Source organism: Nicotiana sylvestris, chromosome 10 (assembly GCF_000393655.2).
Source record: "Nicotiana sylvestris chromosome 10, ASM39365v2, whole genome shotgun sequence".
Taxonomy (NCBI): domain Eukaryota; kingdom Viridiplantae; phylum Streptophyta; class Magnoliopsida; order Solanales; family Solanaceae; genus Nicotiana; species Nicotiana sylvestris.
The window spans coordinates 163,716,896-163,734,626 of NC_091066.1; the positions used below are offsets into that span (position 1 = coordinate 163,716,896).

Genomic DNA, 17,731 nt, shown 5'->3' on the forward strand with positions numbered 1-17,731 from the left:
TCCTTGAAAATTAGTCTTCCTATAGTCACGATTTATTTCTAAATTTCCTCTAATACACATGTTATGCCGTTGAAGGTGAGCGTTGGAGCAATGGTAAGATTGTTTTCGTGTGACTTATAGTTCACAAGTTCGAACTGAAAAGTAGACACTAATGCTTGCATTAGGATAAATTGTCTATATCACACCTTTAGAGGTAAGGCTTTTTCCCGAACCCAGCGTAAATATGACATATTTTGTACATCAGGGTGCCCTTTTACACATGTTATGCCTCTAGTGTGCTTCACTCATTGAAAAAGGGAAAACCATAACATTTGAATGAAGACTAATAAGTAAACAGAATGGAATTTTGTCTATATAGAACAGAGGGTCAAATATGTACATTCATTCATATATTAAAAGACAAAAGCAAAATGTGGGGAATACATATCAAGAAAGAACCCCAAAGGTAAAAGGTTGATTACTGTTGACAATGTCATCTTTTTCTAAAATCCATATTCCTTTTTTCAGGGCCAAAAGTTCAATAGAAAAATAACCATAAATAGTTCAACTAGAAAACTTCTCCAAATCCCATCATCATTCAAAGCTGCCATTGAATGAGAATTCTGAATCACATTCTCATTTACCAACTTGGACTTTGCAAGATTAGCCCCTTTTACAAAATTGACCTCTTGCTCACATGGTTTTACCCCAAATGGAACATTTCTTGTTGACATCAAACTAAAAGGGTAACAAAGATTTGGATTTCCCCATGCACCAAATCTCCTTCCCATTTTCCCATAAAAAAACTCAGAGAATTGAAGTTCACCTGTCAAATTATTACCATATAAGTAAATAGCACTTACATTGGCCAGATTTGCAAGACTTTTTGGTACATACCCTTTAAGCTTATTATCATTAAGACCCAAAAATCTTAGCCTTTTTAGGTCTGCTATAGACTCTGGAATTCCACCTGTCAACTTCATATTGGACAGATCCAAAACTGTTAACTTTCTCAAGTTATGCCAATCAAGAATCTCCAAATCTCCACCTATTGAATTCTTTGACAAGACTAACTCTTCCAAAAATGTCATTTCTTGAATTGACTTAGTCAATCCACCTGATAATTTGTTGTTACTAAGGTCCAAAAGTGTCAAATTCTTCAATTTTGCTACCTCTTCTGGGATTTTACCTTCTAATTTATTGTTACTCAAATCAAGCTTCAAAAGTGAAACCAACCCTCCAAATAATGTTGAAGGTAAAAAACCAGATAGTGAATTTCTACTTAAATCACATATCAAAAGTTGACTGAACCCTCCAAAACTATCTGGAATTTTACCATTTAGCTTATTTCCAGCAATAACTAACCTTCTCAAATTCACTAAATTCCCAAGATTTGTAGGCAATTCACCGGATAATCCATTTTCTACTAGTACTAAAGATCGCAGCTTTTTTAACCTTCCAAATGTTGTGGGAATTTGTCCAATTAGACCAGGATTTGACCGAAATTCGAGTGACTCTAAGGTATTAGCAAGAAATTCCCAGCTCTCTATAGGGATTGAAATCGGATGGTGATGTCGCGAAACGAAACAATTGAAGAAAGAGAGGGATTTGAGGTGCTTTAGTGTGAATAAATTGGGACTAAACTCCACATTTGGTGCACAATTAAGGGAATTATCATGTATAGGTCCAATGTTTAAGTCAGTAACATACCAAAAACCATCAAACAAGTCACATGATACACCCTGCAGAGAAAGTAAAATAAAACGGTCATGTCATTTACGTAAGAAATTTAAAACGATCATTTTTTTAAATTATAAATTGTAAAGGAGCATGATATACAAATAACACGACATTTTTGAACTTAGAATAATATATCAACTAACGGAGAAAAATAATTTAAATAATAAGCTCTGACCAGCCTTGTGTTACATTTGGATTTTCAAACATATTCTTTCTCTGTTGGTCTGACAAAATGCTAAAACAAAACAAGGCAAGAATGTACTGGTCATTATGAAGTTGGTTCATCAAAAAAAATTCATGGCCCTCATTCCAAGTACAATTATTCTGAAAAAATAATGATTAAATGAACAACTTAATTCAATTTCTTGAGTACTATCTATCATATGGTAATTTCAGAAAAAAAAGATTCACTTCATGCTTTTGAACAATATTTACAATCACAAGCCATTTCTAGTCATGTATACCACAAAATAATAAAGGATAAATTACTTAGTTTCCTTTCCCCTTTAGATATATTGGGAGCTTCACATCAGAAAAGATAGAACCTTATGAACAATTTTTTATTTTTTTGACTTTCCATATATAAAGAGTTTAATAACATGGTATCTAAGACTGAAAAAGTTAGGTTCTTTTTGCCTTTTTCTCTTTCTTTTATTTATTGGATCAACAATAAAGTTGTTTCTGTGTGACTTATAGGTCACGAATTCGAGCCATGTTTATATCAGGGTAGGCTGCTTACATCGTATCCCTTGGATGCAGCGCTTACCGGACCCTACATCAATACGGGATACTTATGCACCGGACTGTACTTGTCCCTTTTCCAAAGAATCCATAGGCAAAAAGCAACTAAAACGAGACATCTTAATTTATTTATTTATTTTGTAGCACATAAGAAAAGGTAAGTGTAGAAGGAAAAACCTGTATAGGAGTCCAACCACAAGGATCTGGATAAAGATCTGAACCATTCCACCATTTACCAACAAATCCTTGAATAGCAGAGTAAAGAGCATTTATCTCATTTTTCTCCATTGGAGCTGCCATATATTCACTATCACCATTGCACCACACACCAAAATGAAGAAGCAACAACAAACCAAACACAAACAAACTCAAATTCTTGAAACCCCTCATCACTCTTTTTGAACCAAGAATTCTTGAAAATGAGCTAACCAAAATCTTGAAAGCAAAAAAGGCAACTTTGTCAACAACCTTTGTAGTCCATGCAACAAAGTACTTAATTAATATAACTGTGAAGTGATATTAAAATGATGGATTTTCATTGAAAGTTGTTGTACTTTTTAAGAGAGCGAAAATCTTAAGAAATCCAATCAAACAAGGAAATGGAGGGAACAAAGAAGTAAAGTAAGAAGGTGGTTGTTAAAAATGTATATAGAAAGCTAAGGTAGAAAAAGGAAGAGTAGAGTGGCAGAGAAAGACAGAAAAGAGCAGAGGACATAACACATAAGTCTAGGATGTCTTTGCAACTAAAAGCTATAGAGAGAGCACAGTTCTCAATGTTTCACTATAAAGCAATTATGGTAATGTCAATAATAAGAACTGAACAGCTGTTATGGTTTCAAAGCTTTGACAAGTTATGTTCGGAGTAGTTATATTGAGATTAGTTATTCAATACAATATTATTTTTTATTGGTTATTTGGTATCAGTGGTGGAGCCACCTTATCCAAAGGAGTGCCAACTGACACCCCTTGGTCCGGAAAATCATACTGTGTAGTTCGGTAATTTTTATTTTATATGTATATATTACTATATATTGATTCATCTTGACTTCTTTGTGTGTTTAATTCTTTATATTTTGATACCCCTTAGTGAAAATTCTGGCTTCGTCATTGTTTGGTATGTTATATTAATATTGAGATTGTCAATTTTGGAATAACTTAATTATCCTAGGAATACTAATCCACCATCTGGCAGGTATAAGTTATTCCGATACTTGTCTCAGGATTAGTAAGTAGTAACCAAACAAGAATAAAGCGATAATAAATTTTTATCCAGTGATTATTTTTTTGCTTATTCATCTTATCAAATGACCCCTAACCTCTATGAGAAGTTACTTGGTCGATGAATAAGTTATGCCTGTATTATAACGTAAAAATTATAATGTACATGATAATATAATTACGTCTACTAGATTATTTAGTGTTTTATTTTTTTGTGTGGATGTTTGAATACATAGTGTACAATACAATTATACAAAAGTTACAATTTAAGCCTTGTTTTTAAAGTAATTTTTAAATAAAAAAAGATTAAATCAAGGTTATTTTGGTCGGTTATGTGTTATTCTTGTAAAGCTAATCTCATATTGAATCCAGTATAAAATAATAACATCATTACACTATAAAATTATACCAATATTACTTATATTGAAAATGAAATGCTAATTAAATGTAATATAAGATAATATCAAATTGAGTATGGCATTAGCAAGTAGTTATAGGCAAATTTAGGATTTAAGTTTTAACGGGTTTAGTTTTTATTAGTATTGACCTCATATTGCTGTTAAAATTATGGGTTTGAACCTAATAGTTATTGAGACTTTAGTAGGTTTTTACATATAAATTTATCTTTTGTGTCGAAAGTTAAGATTTCAGCTGTACCCAAAAAGCAGCATATGCCCCTACAAGTAGCAGTGATTGTTGGAAGTGATGTACATGTAAGTTTTGAAAGGAAGTTATAATTAGAGTTGGGATTTAGCTAAGTTTATGATTAGGATTTCTTAAGATTTTCTTGATCTTGTTGGGGGTTAGGGGACCATCATTTTAGCAGAGTGGGGTGGGGGGGGGGGGTTGCATGAAATTGCATGCAAGACAAAGGTAGTTTTTGTCTTTTGGTGAATACCTTATGCTGCTGGATTTATTTTTTTTAACAGATTGAAAAGACAAAGCATTAGTTGCATAACCTTGGAAAATGCCATATATTTTGATTACTTTCTTTGGAACTTGATCTTGAGTTGACATATATACTCTTCATTATTATTTTATAAAATTTTCAGATTTTTATAGATTTTTAAAAATAGTTTATGTATTTTTTAATGTTATTCTCTACAAAAATAAATTTATAGACTTAATATTTTATACTCCCTCCGTTTCAATTTATGTGAACATATTTCTTTTTTAGTCCGTGCCAAAAAGAAGGACCTATTTCCTTATTTAGAAATAATTTATCTTTACACAATGATCTGTAGTCACACAAAATATATGTGCCTCATTTTACGCCACAAGATCAAAAGTCTTCTCTCTTTTCTTAAATTCCGTGTCCAGTCAAATGGGTTCACATAAATTAAAACGGATGGAGTATTTTTTTCAATCAAATCAAATCACATGAGATGAAAATATATATTTATGTATATGTGTACTATGTATATTAAAAGTTGAACTAATGATTGCAAAGAAGTGCTTTAAAAAATCCTTTATCCTTAGTAAATGAAAGCAGGGAAAGGATAAATAATTATCTTCAATTATGCAATATAAAAGATTCATTAATGAACCTAAATTCATTCCATCATATTAAGCATGTAGGGGTAGGACAGTAGTATGAAGTAGGAACATAGGGTCCTTAATTTTGCTCACATGGCCCAAGCCTATTTGCAGTTTGGTCCCTAATAATTTTCTTGTTTTCGTTTTTTTTTCTTTTGGTTTTTTCTTCTCTCTTGCTATTTATCTTAGCTCCGGGTCGGTATGTTGGTTACTGTTATTGTATGTCATTTATCTTTTGGTTGTTATGATTCTGTTACTATTACGATTTCTACTGGAGTTACTAATGAATTGTCTTTTCTTGTTTTTATTTTCGTCTTTACGAGCCGAGGGTTTATCGGAAACAACCTCTTTACCATATCGGGGTAGGGGTAAGGTTTGTGTACACATTACCCTCCCCAGACCTCACTTTGTGGGATTTTACTGGGTAGTTGTTGTTGTTGTTGTTGTTTCTTCCCTCTTATCTCTTTTATTAAATTAATTAATACTTAATCTAATAAAAAGCTCAAACTTCTACTTTGAGAATGAGCTCTATACTTTGGTATAGGTTTTCTTTAATTTCCTCTTGTAATTTTTAGAATGTTTTCTCTAATGAAAATATTTTCCACCAAAAAAAAAATTCTTTTACTAATGGTGTAAATATTCCAAACTCATTTAAATCAACATTTTGCCGATACAGTTTTTTATTCAGTCAAATATCGAAAAAATAACTTCTCCTAAGAAAATTTTTCTTAGAAAATCCAAACTCTTGCGAGATTTCGATCTTATAACTAATTTTCAAAACACATGTATAGAAATTAATATTGAGGAAAAAGTTAATTAATTATGAGATACACCTACATACTTGTAATTTTTTATTATTATTATTATTATTGGTGAAGATGTCTTTATAGATAAAGGATGAAACAAGAGGGGATGATATATAAATGAAGGATAGGAACTTGTTGGGTTAGGACCACAATATATATTGTGAAGAAGGGACAGCTATATAGAGAAGTAGCCCACTCTAATTTTTTGGTTGCCAGGCCTATTTAGTTGATATGTCATTTTCTCTTATCTCTCTCCTTTTCCAACTATTTTTGGCCTCACATAGTAGACAAGAATTTTGATGATTATTTCTAGGATTCAAAATCCTTTAAATTCTACAAAAACATTCATAAAAAAACTCAACTACCTCCCTAAGGTATCAAGACCTACGTATTTCAGTCCTTAAAAAATAGTATGTGGAGTATAGAGTAATAAGGGAGTGTTGGAGCAACGATAAAATTATTTTCGTATTACTAGTATGTTACGGGTTCGAGTCGTGAAATAACAATTGATACTTGTGTCAAGGTGAACTGGCTACACCATATGGGGTTTGGTCTTTCCTAAACACTATGTGAATGCAGAACTACCGTTTTGTGTAGTATATATTAATAGCCAAAAAAAAAAAAAGACCAAAGAAGGAACAAACAAATGCAAATACAACCCCAATTGTTACATTTATTTCAACAAATATTGCACTACTTAGTCAATCGACGAGGGCGTAATTGAAGTTACGAGTTCGGTCTAAACCATATATTAATGTTAAAAAGTTCACTTTATATATAAACAATTTATTCGAAAGCCACTATACAAATAGAATTATGATTTATAACACATAAATAAACTCGAAATCTTGAATCCTCCTATAATGATATGGGCTAATAATGAAAAAAAGTATACAAATACTAACATGTAAAGATATTGTCATGTAACTAGCCGAAACAATTTGATTTGCTTCATGAAAGAGGAACTATGAATTGCTCGTGAAGTGAGATGTCAAAGGACACAAGAATTATCTAATATGATGCCCTTGTATGTGTGACACGGATTGAGATGAGTACTATGAGATGAAATATTTGAGAATTGAGCGGGAGATGACTGAATGCCTAAGAAGCATATAAACCCAACTAGGAATATTTGCTTGTTTTTTGTTATTTATTAAAATATTTGAATTTGAATATATAAATTTTTTAAATAAATGTGGGATAATTAATTAAGACCATCTATTTTCTCAAATTTGGATGTGTACAAATTAACTTTATTTGAAAATAAATAAATAAAAATTATACATTATATTTCAAAAAAATTAGGAAAAATCTTAATTTATATGGTGGTGTTAAAATTTACTTGATGAACATGCACTAAAAGCTAGTAACTGTTGTAGATGGCGGCGATAGCCGTGGCGTGGTGATGGTTGGCATAGTGGTTGATGGTGATGATTGGTGCTGGTAGTGATAGTTTTTTAGCGTTAAGCGGCTAGCAGTTACAAATTTAAATAAGAATACATGATAAATGTGTATGAAAGACGCATGCATGATTTATATCCATTAATTTGGTATAGACGCAAGGTAAATATATTCGGTAAATACTTATCCCCGCTCATTATTTTCGCAAAAATCAAAGAACTTAACCTTTAATAGTTATAGTTACAAGCTAAAATCAGAATACGCATCACTTAATCATGATTATAAGATAAATAATTTGAATTTTAATGCTTCTATCTAACCTGCCGTAGTAGCGTTTGACTGTCTTTCGCATATTTTTGTGTTTGTTGCTTCTATGTATAAAACTAACTTCACCTTAACAATTGCCGAGGACAAAGGTGAAAGCAAAAGTTTGGTTAAATCTGTTTAAGATTTAATAAAAAGTAATACAAGTTTGTCACGATCCGGATTTTTCACTCTTGGAAATCGTGATGGCGTCTAATAGTGAAAGTTAGGCAAGCCAATGATTTCAATTATTTTACCCTTTTATTTATTTATTTATTTTTATCCCTTAACAGTTGTAAATTAACATTTTATAAACAGCGAAAATTAAATAAGCGGAAAAATAAAATTTAACAATTAAGCCAATACCAAAACGAATCTATAACATAAACCACTCAGAACATGCGTCACAATCTCACGGACTATCTAATAAAACTACAAATAAAGTCTGAACAAGAAAGTACATGTCTGTCTTTGGAATATAAAAGAACATAAAGAAACTAGATAGGGAGGGGACGCCAAGGCCTCCAGACGCCTGCAAGTCTACCTCGGGTTTCCTGATAGACTGAAGGCAACAACCCCTAGCTAAGGTCTGTATGGTCCAGTACCGAAATCTGCACACAGTGCAGAATGTAGTATCAGCACAACCGATCCCATGTGCTGGTAAGTGTCGAGCCTAACCTCCGGTAGTGACGAGACTAGGACGAGACTACCAAATAAACCTGTGCAGTTAAAGCATATACGACAAGCAATAATAACAGAAACTAGCAGTTAAAGATGGGAAGGGGAACATACTATGGGGGAATATCAAGTAACAACAGTAACTCAGGAGAAAACATAAAGAACATTTTAAGATTTGCATCAGTAAGAATAGGGAAACAATAACAAATTAATATCCACTTTTATTACTTATTGTTGCGGCGCACAACCCGATCCAAATCATATAACACTGTTGCAGCATGCAGCCCGATCCAATCATATATCATTGTTGCGGCGTGCAACTCGATCCAATCATATATCACTGTTGTGGCGTGCAACCCGATCCAATCATATATTCCCTTATTACTTCATGTTGCGGCGTGTAACTTGATCCCATATATAATGTTGTTGCAGCGTGCAATCCGATCCCAATATACAATTCAACACCAATCACAAAAGAACCCCAGCAATATCCCGACAAGGGAATCAACAATGAGAATAAACACGTCTCGGCAAGAGAACCAACAGTAAGAAGTAAATACGTCCCGGCAAGGTAATCAGCTATAATCAAACTTGTTCCAACGTTTAACTTCACAAAAGAAACCTCAAATAGAACTAATACTCAGCCATAAACAAATACCAAGAGAAGAACCATAATTCTTACCCAACACCGAGAATCAACAACTTAGGCATTTGTAGTACTTATTAAGAGCACAACGATTTCAACTTAAGACTCACGAGCATGCTTGACAACAATGTATAGATACTCATCACCACACATATACGTCGCACACTACACTAGCACATAGCAAATAAAGCACGATGCATATTCCCTCAAGCTAAGGTTAGACCAAACACTTACCTCGAATTTCTATGGCCAACTCAAGCCTCAAACACCGTTTTTCCTTTAGAATTCGCCTCCAAATTACTTGTATTTAGTCCAAATTAATTTAACAACATCAATAAATGCTAAGGAATTCATACCCAATGCTAAATTATAGAATTTCTATCATTTTCCCAAAAAAGTCATAAAATCGACTCCGGGCCTGCTCGGTCAAAACTCGAGGTTCGGACCAAAACCCGATCACCCATTCACCCACGAGCCCAAATATGCAATTATTTTCGAAATTCGACACCAAAAGAAGGTCTAAATACCAACTATTCAAAAAGTCCTAACTCTACTTAAATTCCTAATTTCTACCATAAAAACTCTTGATTTTTGATTAAAAAGTGATGAACAACATTGGGTAATTGAAAAGGTAAAGTTTAGAATTGATTACCAACACTTTGGGGATGAATTTATATGAAGAAAATCGCCTCTAGGCCTTGGGAGTTCGAAAATATGAAGAAAAATGAGTTCTATCCACGTTGGAGTCTGTTTTAAAATGACTAGGCAGGCCTTCATTGCGTTCGCGATGGGTCAGACCCAGATGGCCTTCGCGTTCGGGGAGGAGTGGCCGCGTTAGAGTAGAACAAAATCCCTTCCCCCAGTCCCCGACCAAAAAGGCCTCCGTGTTCGCAACAGCACGTCCGCGTTCGCGAAGGGTAACCCCCCCAAGCTTCGCGTTCGCATCCTGAGCTCCATGTTCGCGATGAACAAACATGACACCTAAGGAACTTGCCTTACGCGTTCGCGAGGGAAGCCACGCGAACGCAAAGAACAAAATCACTGAGCACCTAAGACAGCAAAACCTGCAACTTTTCTAAGTATAAAAACATCCGAAACCTATCCGAAACTCACCCGAGCCCTCGGGGCTCCAAACCAAACATGCATACTAACTCAAAAACATCATATGGACTTACTCGTAAAATAAAATTCCCAAATTAACACCTTTAACAACGAATTTAGCATTAAAATCAGAAAAGAATCTCAAGAACTCTTAAGTTTAAATTTTAACAACCGAGGGTTCGATTCACGTCATTTCAAGTCCGTTTCTTACCAAATTTTACAAGCTCAACCTAAATACTATATAAGACCTGTGTCGGGCTCTGGAACCAAGATACGGGCCCGATACCATCAATTTCCAATACATTCAAATTTCCAAAAACACTTAAAATTTTAGTTAAGCAATTTTCTTCAAAAATTCATTTCTCGGGCTTGGGACCTCGAAATTCAATTCTGAGCATACGCCCAAGTCCCATATTTTTCTGCGGACCCTCCGGAACCATCAAATTACGAGTCCGGATCCGTTTACCCAAAATATTGACCGAGGTCAACTTAAATTAAATTTTAAGGCCAAATTAGCATTTTTATCAAATTTTCACATAAAAGCATTCCGAATATACGCCTGAACTGTGCATGCAAATCGAGGTGAGATAAAAAGAGGCTTTTAAGACCTCGGAATACAGAATTTACTTGTAAATCAAGTGATGACCTTTTGGATCATCACATTCTCCACCTCTAAAACAATCGTTCATCCTCGAACGGACATAGAAAAGAAGCACCTAAGTCAGGGAAAAGATGGGGATAACAGCTCCGCATATTGGACTCGAACTCCCAGGTAGCTGCCTCAGCAGGCTGACCTCTCCACTGAACACGAATAGAAGAGAACTTCTTCGAGCTCACGTGACAAACTTGCCGTGAGAGTTGGATTTGGGTCACATAAATGTGCACCCGAGTTTAAGAAAGTAAATTATTAAAAGCGCGCCGGAAGTGACTTGCGCGTTATTATCTTTTGGGGAAGGCCGTGAAATTCGCTAGACGGTCCGTCCCTAAATCTAAGTATTTTAAAACAAATATTTATTGAGGGCCCTGCAATTTTGTATTTTTTTTTATTCGGCGAGGCTCGTCTCATTTTTTATTCAAGGATATCCTAAAGTGACTATGATTTTCTATTTATTTGTCTCTAAGAATAAAGAAAATCCTAATCAATTAGCATTAAAAGTTCGGGCTTCAAGTTCAAGTCTAGTCCAAACAAAAGGAAACACCTTCTAGTTTGAACCCGCTACCTAACTTAAGATCCGCTGCCTGCCGTTGTAAATATTAACAAACCAGCTACCATTTCGATTCAGTTCAACTTTAGCTTTATTATATGAATTGGACTATTGGAATTAACTATGTGGAATACAAAGCCATTTTTTTGCTCTTTTTACGATTTGTTGAAAAATGCATTAATGCTTAAAAACTGACATCAAGCTAACATTAATCACTAACATTTGAGAACTAACATTAGTTACCAACATTATTTACATTGCTATTTAAAATGATGTTATTTACTCAAGTGAACTCGCAATTTCAGAATTAGACCTATTAAACCAACATGCTGATTTCCATAAACTATTTGAACCTGTTTTGTGACGTAAACTATTTGAAACTATTTCGCGACCACTGAAAAAAAAGAATTAAATACAGTATATTTCATAACTAGTAGTCACCAACTAAGATTAAGTACAATTAATATTTCATGTTTGTAGAAATAGATTCAATCAGTCCTGCTTATGCATTCCAAAGTCATTCCAATACATACTACGAAATATCAAGTGAACTACGGCTTATACATCAAATTAAACACAAAGAAACAAGGGAAATTCATAAATCCATTCCAACGACTCTTTACTTCCTTTCCTTTAAATTTGAGAGTTTTAGAACGTGTACCTGGATAACGGAAATACAAGAAAATGAAGGAGCAGTCAGCAACAGTAATAACACAGCAACACAGTGACAGAACAACCCAGTGACAGATTTAAAAGGAAGGAACCAGCAGAGTTCAAGCAACACCCAATGAAAACAGTAGCCAATAACCAATAGCAAACTCAGGAAGAACCAATTGAAACCCCAGAAAGACCAAACAGCAACACCAATGAAACAGCAACAGTACTAGTTCTGAATATTCAGCAGTAAAAGAAAAGACTCACTTTTCAATTTCTTAGCTTTCCAAACACTGAACCTTTTAGGATTAAAAACCAGCCTGTTTTTTACTCTCAAATTACTGAGCTTTTAAATGTTAAAAATCTAGCCTAAACTCTCTGAAAAAAAGACTGAAAAAGAACTGATTTTTTTCCTTCCAAAAACCAGCCTACTTTCTGTCTTGAAATGACCCTATTTATAACCCAAAAACAGGTATGGACAAACATATTTTAATCAATCCTTTTTAAACTTTTCATACCATTATGTTTTGTTCCCCACACTTCCATGTCTTGTTCTCCACACTTGCATGTCTTGTTCCCCACTAGCAAATATCTTGTTCCCCACTAGCAAATGTCTTGTCCCCTACTATGTATTAAACATTGCCTTATTTTAATATTATTAGTGCTTAGTGGACAGAGCACTCAAATTAATCATTTTTAAAACTTTAAATTCCAAAATACCCCTGAAACTATTGAAATTACCATTCTACCCCATCAGCTATATCCAATCCTCCTAATCAATTAACCAAACTATAGCAGCTATAACCAATCTTAATTGAGAAATCCTAACGATTGACTAATCAAATCATATGAGACTAACTCCCAATTGACAACACTTAGGAATCAGTTCATCATGGTCAGATTCATATCAACATTCAAGATCAGATTCATATCAGAACAACATTAAGATTCATCAAACTCAAATCACAATTTAAGCTTGAAACTCAATTCAGACCAAATATCATCAAAATAAAAATTCAGTGATTAAACTAACACACTTCTAGATTAAACCTAAACAAGAACAAATGAACACTGTCAACATACCGAATGAAAACAAACTGACTTCATATGCAAGAAATGATGAACAACAACAAGAAAAGAAACAACATAACATAACTAAGAAAAGATAGAAACTAGAACGAGACAAGATAATTAAAACAAGCAAGAAGAACTACAGATTCATGAACTTGTACTGCTGCTCACTACGTTCGATCATAGAAACACGCAGCTCATTGATATTAGTTTAACCAAAAGACAAGATGAAAATAAAAAGGAAATGGACCTTCATTATTGCCAAAATGGATTTCCCAAGTGATTGAATACAGAAAACTCTTTGAGCAGAGCTGTACAGCAAAGGCAAATACCGAACAAAAAGCTTAAAGCTAATGTTCCAAGAAACTCGAGCAAATCTGGAACCAAGACCCCGTCGGAAACTTGAACTCGAAGACTGAAAATGGGTCTCTTTTTAATGGAAGGTTTTGAAGGCTTTGAGCCAGAGTTCCATGGCTGCTCGAGCATGATGACTGTGGAGCTGGAGTGGCGGACTGGCTGGAGCTCGCGACTGGAGGGTCGTTGGGCTGTAGGTTGTCGACGGGTTGATGGTAGTAAGGCTGGCGTGAAGGGAGGTGGTCGTTTGGACGAAGCTGGTGGTCGGGAGGTGGTGGACGTGGGGCGGGCTGTTTCAGGTGGCCTATGAGTGACGACGTTGGGTTTGATGGCATTGGACGTCGATGGAGAAGGTTGGAGCTCGCGATTGGCAGACTGGCTGGAGAAGGTGAGGCGGGCTGTTTCAGGTGGTCGGTTGGTAGTAGGGTGGTCGTTGATACGAAGAATAAGAAGGGCAGCCATGGGGGTCGTTTTGAGCTAGAGGGGTTGTTTGGAGCTGCTGAAGAGAAAGGGCAGCCATGGGGGTCGAGGGAGAAGGAGGGGTCGTTTGGAGAAGATGAAGAAGGAGGGGGCGGGTGGTTTAGGGTTCCTTTGTTAGGGGTTTAGAAATGAAAATGAAAATGGGGAAAAGGGGGGTTGGTTGTTTGGGGTATGGGGCAGACCGGGTCGGGGATGGGGTATGGGCTGAGTATCCAGGTATCATTTTCAAAGGGGAAGAAAAATTGTTTGGGATGATGAACTTTAAATTGATTTGGCCCAAATATGACTTAAACACTCTTTTACTTTGCCTTTCTTTTCTTAAACTAAAAATTCCAAAAATCCTAAATTAACTTATAGGACTAGATAAATTTATAAAAGTACTAACTAACTTTTAATAACAATTAACACACACAATCAAATAAAATCACATAACTTGGACATGAAATGCTAAAAAATGCAAAAAATACATTATTTTGTGATTTTCTTTCTCTTAAAAACAAAACATGGTTCAATTAATTCCTAAGTGCACAATTAAATCTTAAATGTGCATGCAACATATATTTTTGTATTTTTAATTAATTAAAACAAACTAAACCTTCACAGACAAAAATAATTATCCTAAATGTCATGCAAAGTTCTCAAAATTGTACAGCACAGAAATTTGTTTTATTTTTGATCTCTTTTGGAGTAGTTTTCGTGAAGCAAAAATCACGTGCTCACAGTTGCCCCTCTTTGTCCGAAAACACAAAGAGTTTTCGTGCAAAGATAAAGCGAGCGGATACGAGCGATTTTTGCCCGTTGGAATACTCTGTGTGAAGCATTTTTGAAACGATTTAACCAAACCTTTGCTTCACAGGTTTCCTACATATCCCTGGCTAAAAAGGGAATTAGGTTAATGTAATTCGGGAAGTTTTGGTAGCTGGGACTACCATGGGACTGCATTTTTGCTGCTACTGCTGCTGCACGCTGTTACTACTGCTTTCCAACCTCCTTATTACACCATTGCTAGAAAGAAAACAAAAAGCTAGACTAGACTAATGATTACAGAATCTTATCTATCTTCGACTTGCTCTTGTAGTCTTCTTTCAGATTTCTGAAATGGGATTCATGCTGGGGGTATTTTTGTTGTAACCTTCCGCATTACTGACCTCTGATTTGATCTTGAAATGTATTCCTCTGTTCTGCAGGCGGGCTCCTGACTTGAACAACTTAAAAGTAACGCCTCCGTTCTACGGGCGGGCTCTTGACCTCAATCTTGAAATTTATTCCTCTGTTCTACAGGCGGGCTCCTGACTCCAGCTTGACTTTAAAAAGATAATACGGCCTCCATTCTCCAGGCGGGTTCCTGACTTCATCAACTTCGAATATAACAACCTCTGTTCTAACAGGCGGGCTCCTGACTACTTCAACTTAAAATATAATAACCTCCGTTCTACAGGCGGGCTCCTGACTTCATCAACTTTAAATATAACAAACTCCGTTCTACAGGCGGGCTCCTGACTTCAGCTACTTCTTAAAAATATAATACCTCCATTCTCTAGGCGGGCTCCTGATTTCGTCTGCAACTTGCAATGATAACAACCTCCGTTATACAGGCGGGCTCCTGACTTCGACTTGAAATTGTAACAACCTCCGTTTTACAGGCGGGCTCCTGACTTCAACTGCAACTTGAAATTTAACGACCTCCATTCTACAGGCGGGCTCCTGACTTTAACTACTTAAAATATAACAACCTCTGTTATACAGGCGGGTTCCTGACTCCTTTGACTTAAAGTTATAACAACCTCCGTTCTACAGGCGGGCTCCTGACTTCTTTGACTTAAAATTATAACAACCTCCGTTTTACAGGCGGGCTCCTGGCCTCAATCTTGAAATTTATTCCTCTGTTCTACAGGCGGGCTCCTGACTCCGACTTTACTTTAAAAAGATAATACGACCTCCATTCTCCAGGCGGGTTCCTGACTTCATCAACTTCAAATATAACAACCTCTGTTCTAACAGGCGGGCTCCTGACTGCTTCAACTTAAAATATAACAACCTCCATTCTACAGGCGGGCTCCTGACTTAATCAACTTAAAATATGACAACCTCCGTTCTACAGACGGGCTCCTGACTCCTTCAACTTAAAATATGACAACCTCCGTTCTACAGGCGGGCTCCTGACTTCTTCAACTTAAAATATAACAACCTCCGTTCTACAGGCGGACTCCTGACTTCAACTACAACTCAGAATGTAATACCTCCATTCTCCAGGCGGGCTCCTGACTTCACTACTTCCCAAAACATAATACCTCCATTATCCAGGCGGGCTCCTGACTTCAACAACTTCTTAAAAACATAACACCTCTATTCTCCAAGCGGGCTCCTGACTTCAACCACTTCTTAAAAATATAATACCTCTATTTTCCAGGCGGGCTCCTGACTTCAATAAACAATTTAGAGATAATACCTCCATTTTTCAGGCCGGGCTCTTGACTTCGACAATTTCTTAAAAACATAACACCTCCATTCTCCAGGCGGGCTCCTGACTTCAACCTTCTCAAGAAATATAACACCTCCATTTTTCAGGCGGGCTCCTGACTTCAATTATGACTTAAAAAATATAACACCTCCATTCTCCAGGCGAGCTCCTAACTTCGACTATTTCTTAAAAACATAACACCTCCATTCTCCAGGCGGGCTCCTGACTTCAGTAAACAACTCAAAGATAATACCTCTATTCTCCAGGCGGGTTCCTGACTTCCACTACTTCTTAAAAATGCGTTTTATTGTTGTTGCTCCTTCCTGCCTTCTGAACCATTTTCCTTCTAACTTGAAATTATCTTTTTTAGAACTGCTTCCCTCTAAACTGGTGTTTCATTCCTCTGAAAACTGCTGGGGATAACACCGGTGTTTTATTCAAAAATATGTTATTTTCCTTCTTCAAAGACTACTTCCTTTAAAGCTGGCGTTTTCCTTCCACTGGAACTACTTCCCTCAAATTGGTGTTCTCACTTCTCTGAAACCTGCCGGGGATAACACTGCTGGGGAATTATCTTCCTTCTTTAAGACTAGTTACTTTCCTCCTTTTAACAATGGTGGGGATGGCATTGATTCAAAGACCACTACCCTTAAAACTCGGGTTATCTTGCTTCTTCCAAGATTGCTTTCTTTAAAACTTGTATTGCCTTCTCCTGTATACTGCTAGGGATTCCACTTCCTTCAAAACTTTTGTTATCTTCCATCTTCCCCAAGTGGGTATCTGATTTCAAGAAAATTTTCGCAATGAGAGAAAATTTTCTGCCCCGGTTTGATAATCTTCTTTGTGGCCATGTCTTCCCGCTGTCAATAACATTTCATTTCCCTACTTCAAATCAAAGAAAAATTTGTTAGTTTAAAATGTGGTGAGTGGTCGGGCCACTCCTACTGGGAATGGCTTTTCCCTTTTTCCTTTCCCTGCTTTGCGTTTTATTACAAAACTTGTTGGGGATGATTTTTCTTTTCTCTTCCTTCCCCGCTCTGTGTTGTACGACCATCGCAGAACTTGGTCGATAATCTGTCGGAGTTATTCTTGCATCTCGTAAATCTGCTAGGGATTCTCTTGGAGTTTGATCCATAACTTTTCCACTGTTGTTTTTTCTGTTTTTCTCCAACTTCCCCTGGAATCCTAGACCAATCCATCACTTGGTCTTGCAACGAACGTCTTTCTCGTTCCATTGCATTATCTTTGGCCCATCCTATCTACATTGTGCTTTTGCACCATCTTGGCAACTGGTAATAAGCTCTGAAAATTCTTTTCAAAAATAAACTGCTGGAGAGATAAAGTCTTGAGACCAAAA

The 17,731-nt window shown here is 35.9% G+C and overlaps 1 protein-coding gene across 1 annotated transcript; it reads right to left on the reverse strand.

Moving 5' to 3' along the window:
• Nucleotides 1-330: 330 nt before the first annotated feature.
• Nucleotides 331-3,214, reverse strand: LOC104235556 (piriformospora indica-insensitive protein 2-like). The gene is made up of 2 exons (XM_009789343.2): nucleotides 2,638-3,214; nucleotides 331-1,721 (listed from the first exon to the last, which is right to left on the reverse strand). Exons 1-2 carry the CDS (start codon nucleotides 2,848-2,850, stop codon nucleotides 504-506), a joined length of 1,431 nt encoding a protein of 476 aa, XP_009787645.1. The 5' UTR covers nucleotides 2,851-3,214; the 3' UTR covers nucleotides 331-503.
• Nucleotides 3,215-17,731: the final 14,517 nt, after the last annotated feature.

What these genes read in the sequence shown, in the direction of transcription:
- LOC104235556 (XM_009789343.2), bottom strand. Translation starts at nt 2,850, where the DNA reads ATGAGGGGTTTCAAGAATTTGAGTTTGTTTGTGTTTGGTTTGTTGTTG. An exon ending in GTGGTTGGACTCCTATACAG is followed by an intron (nt 1,722 to 2,637) that starts GTTTTTCCTTCT and finishes CTTTCTCTGCAG; the next exon opens with GGTGTATCATGTGACTTGTT.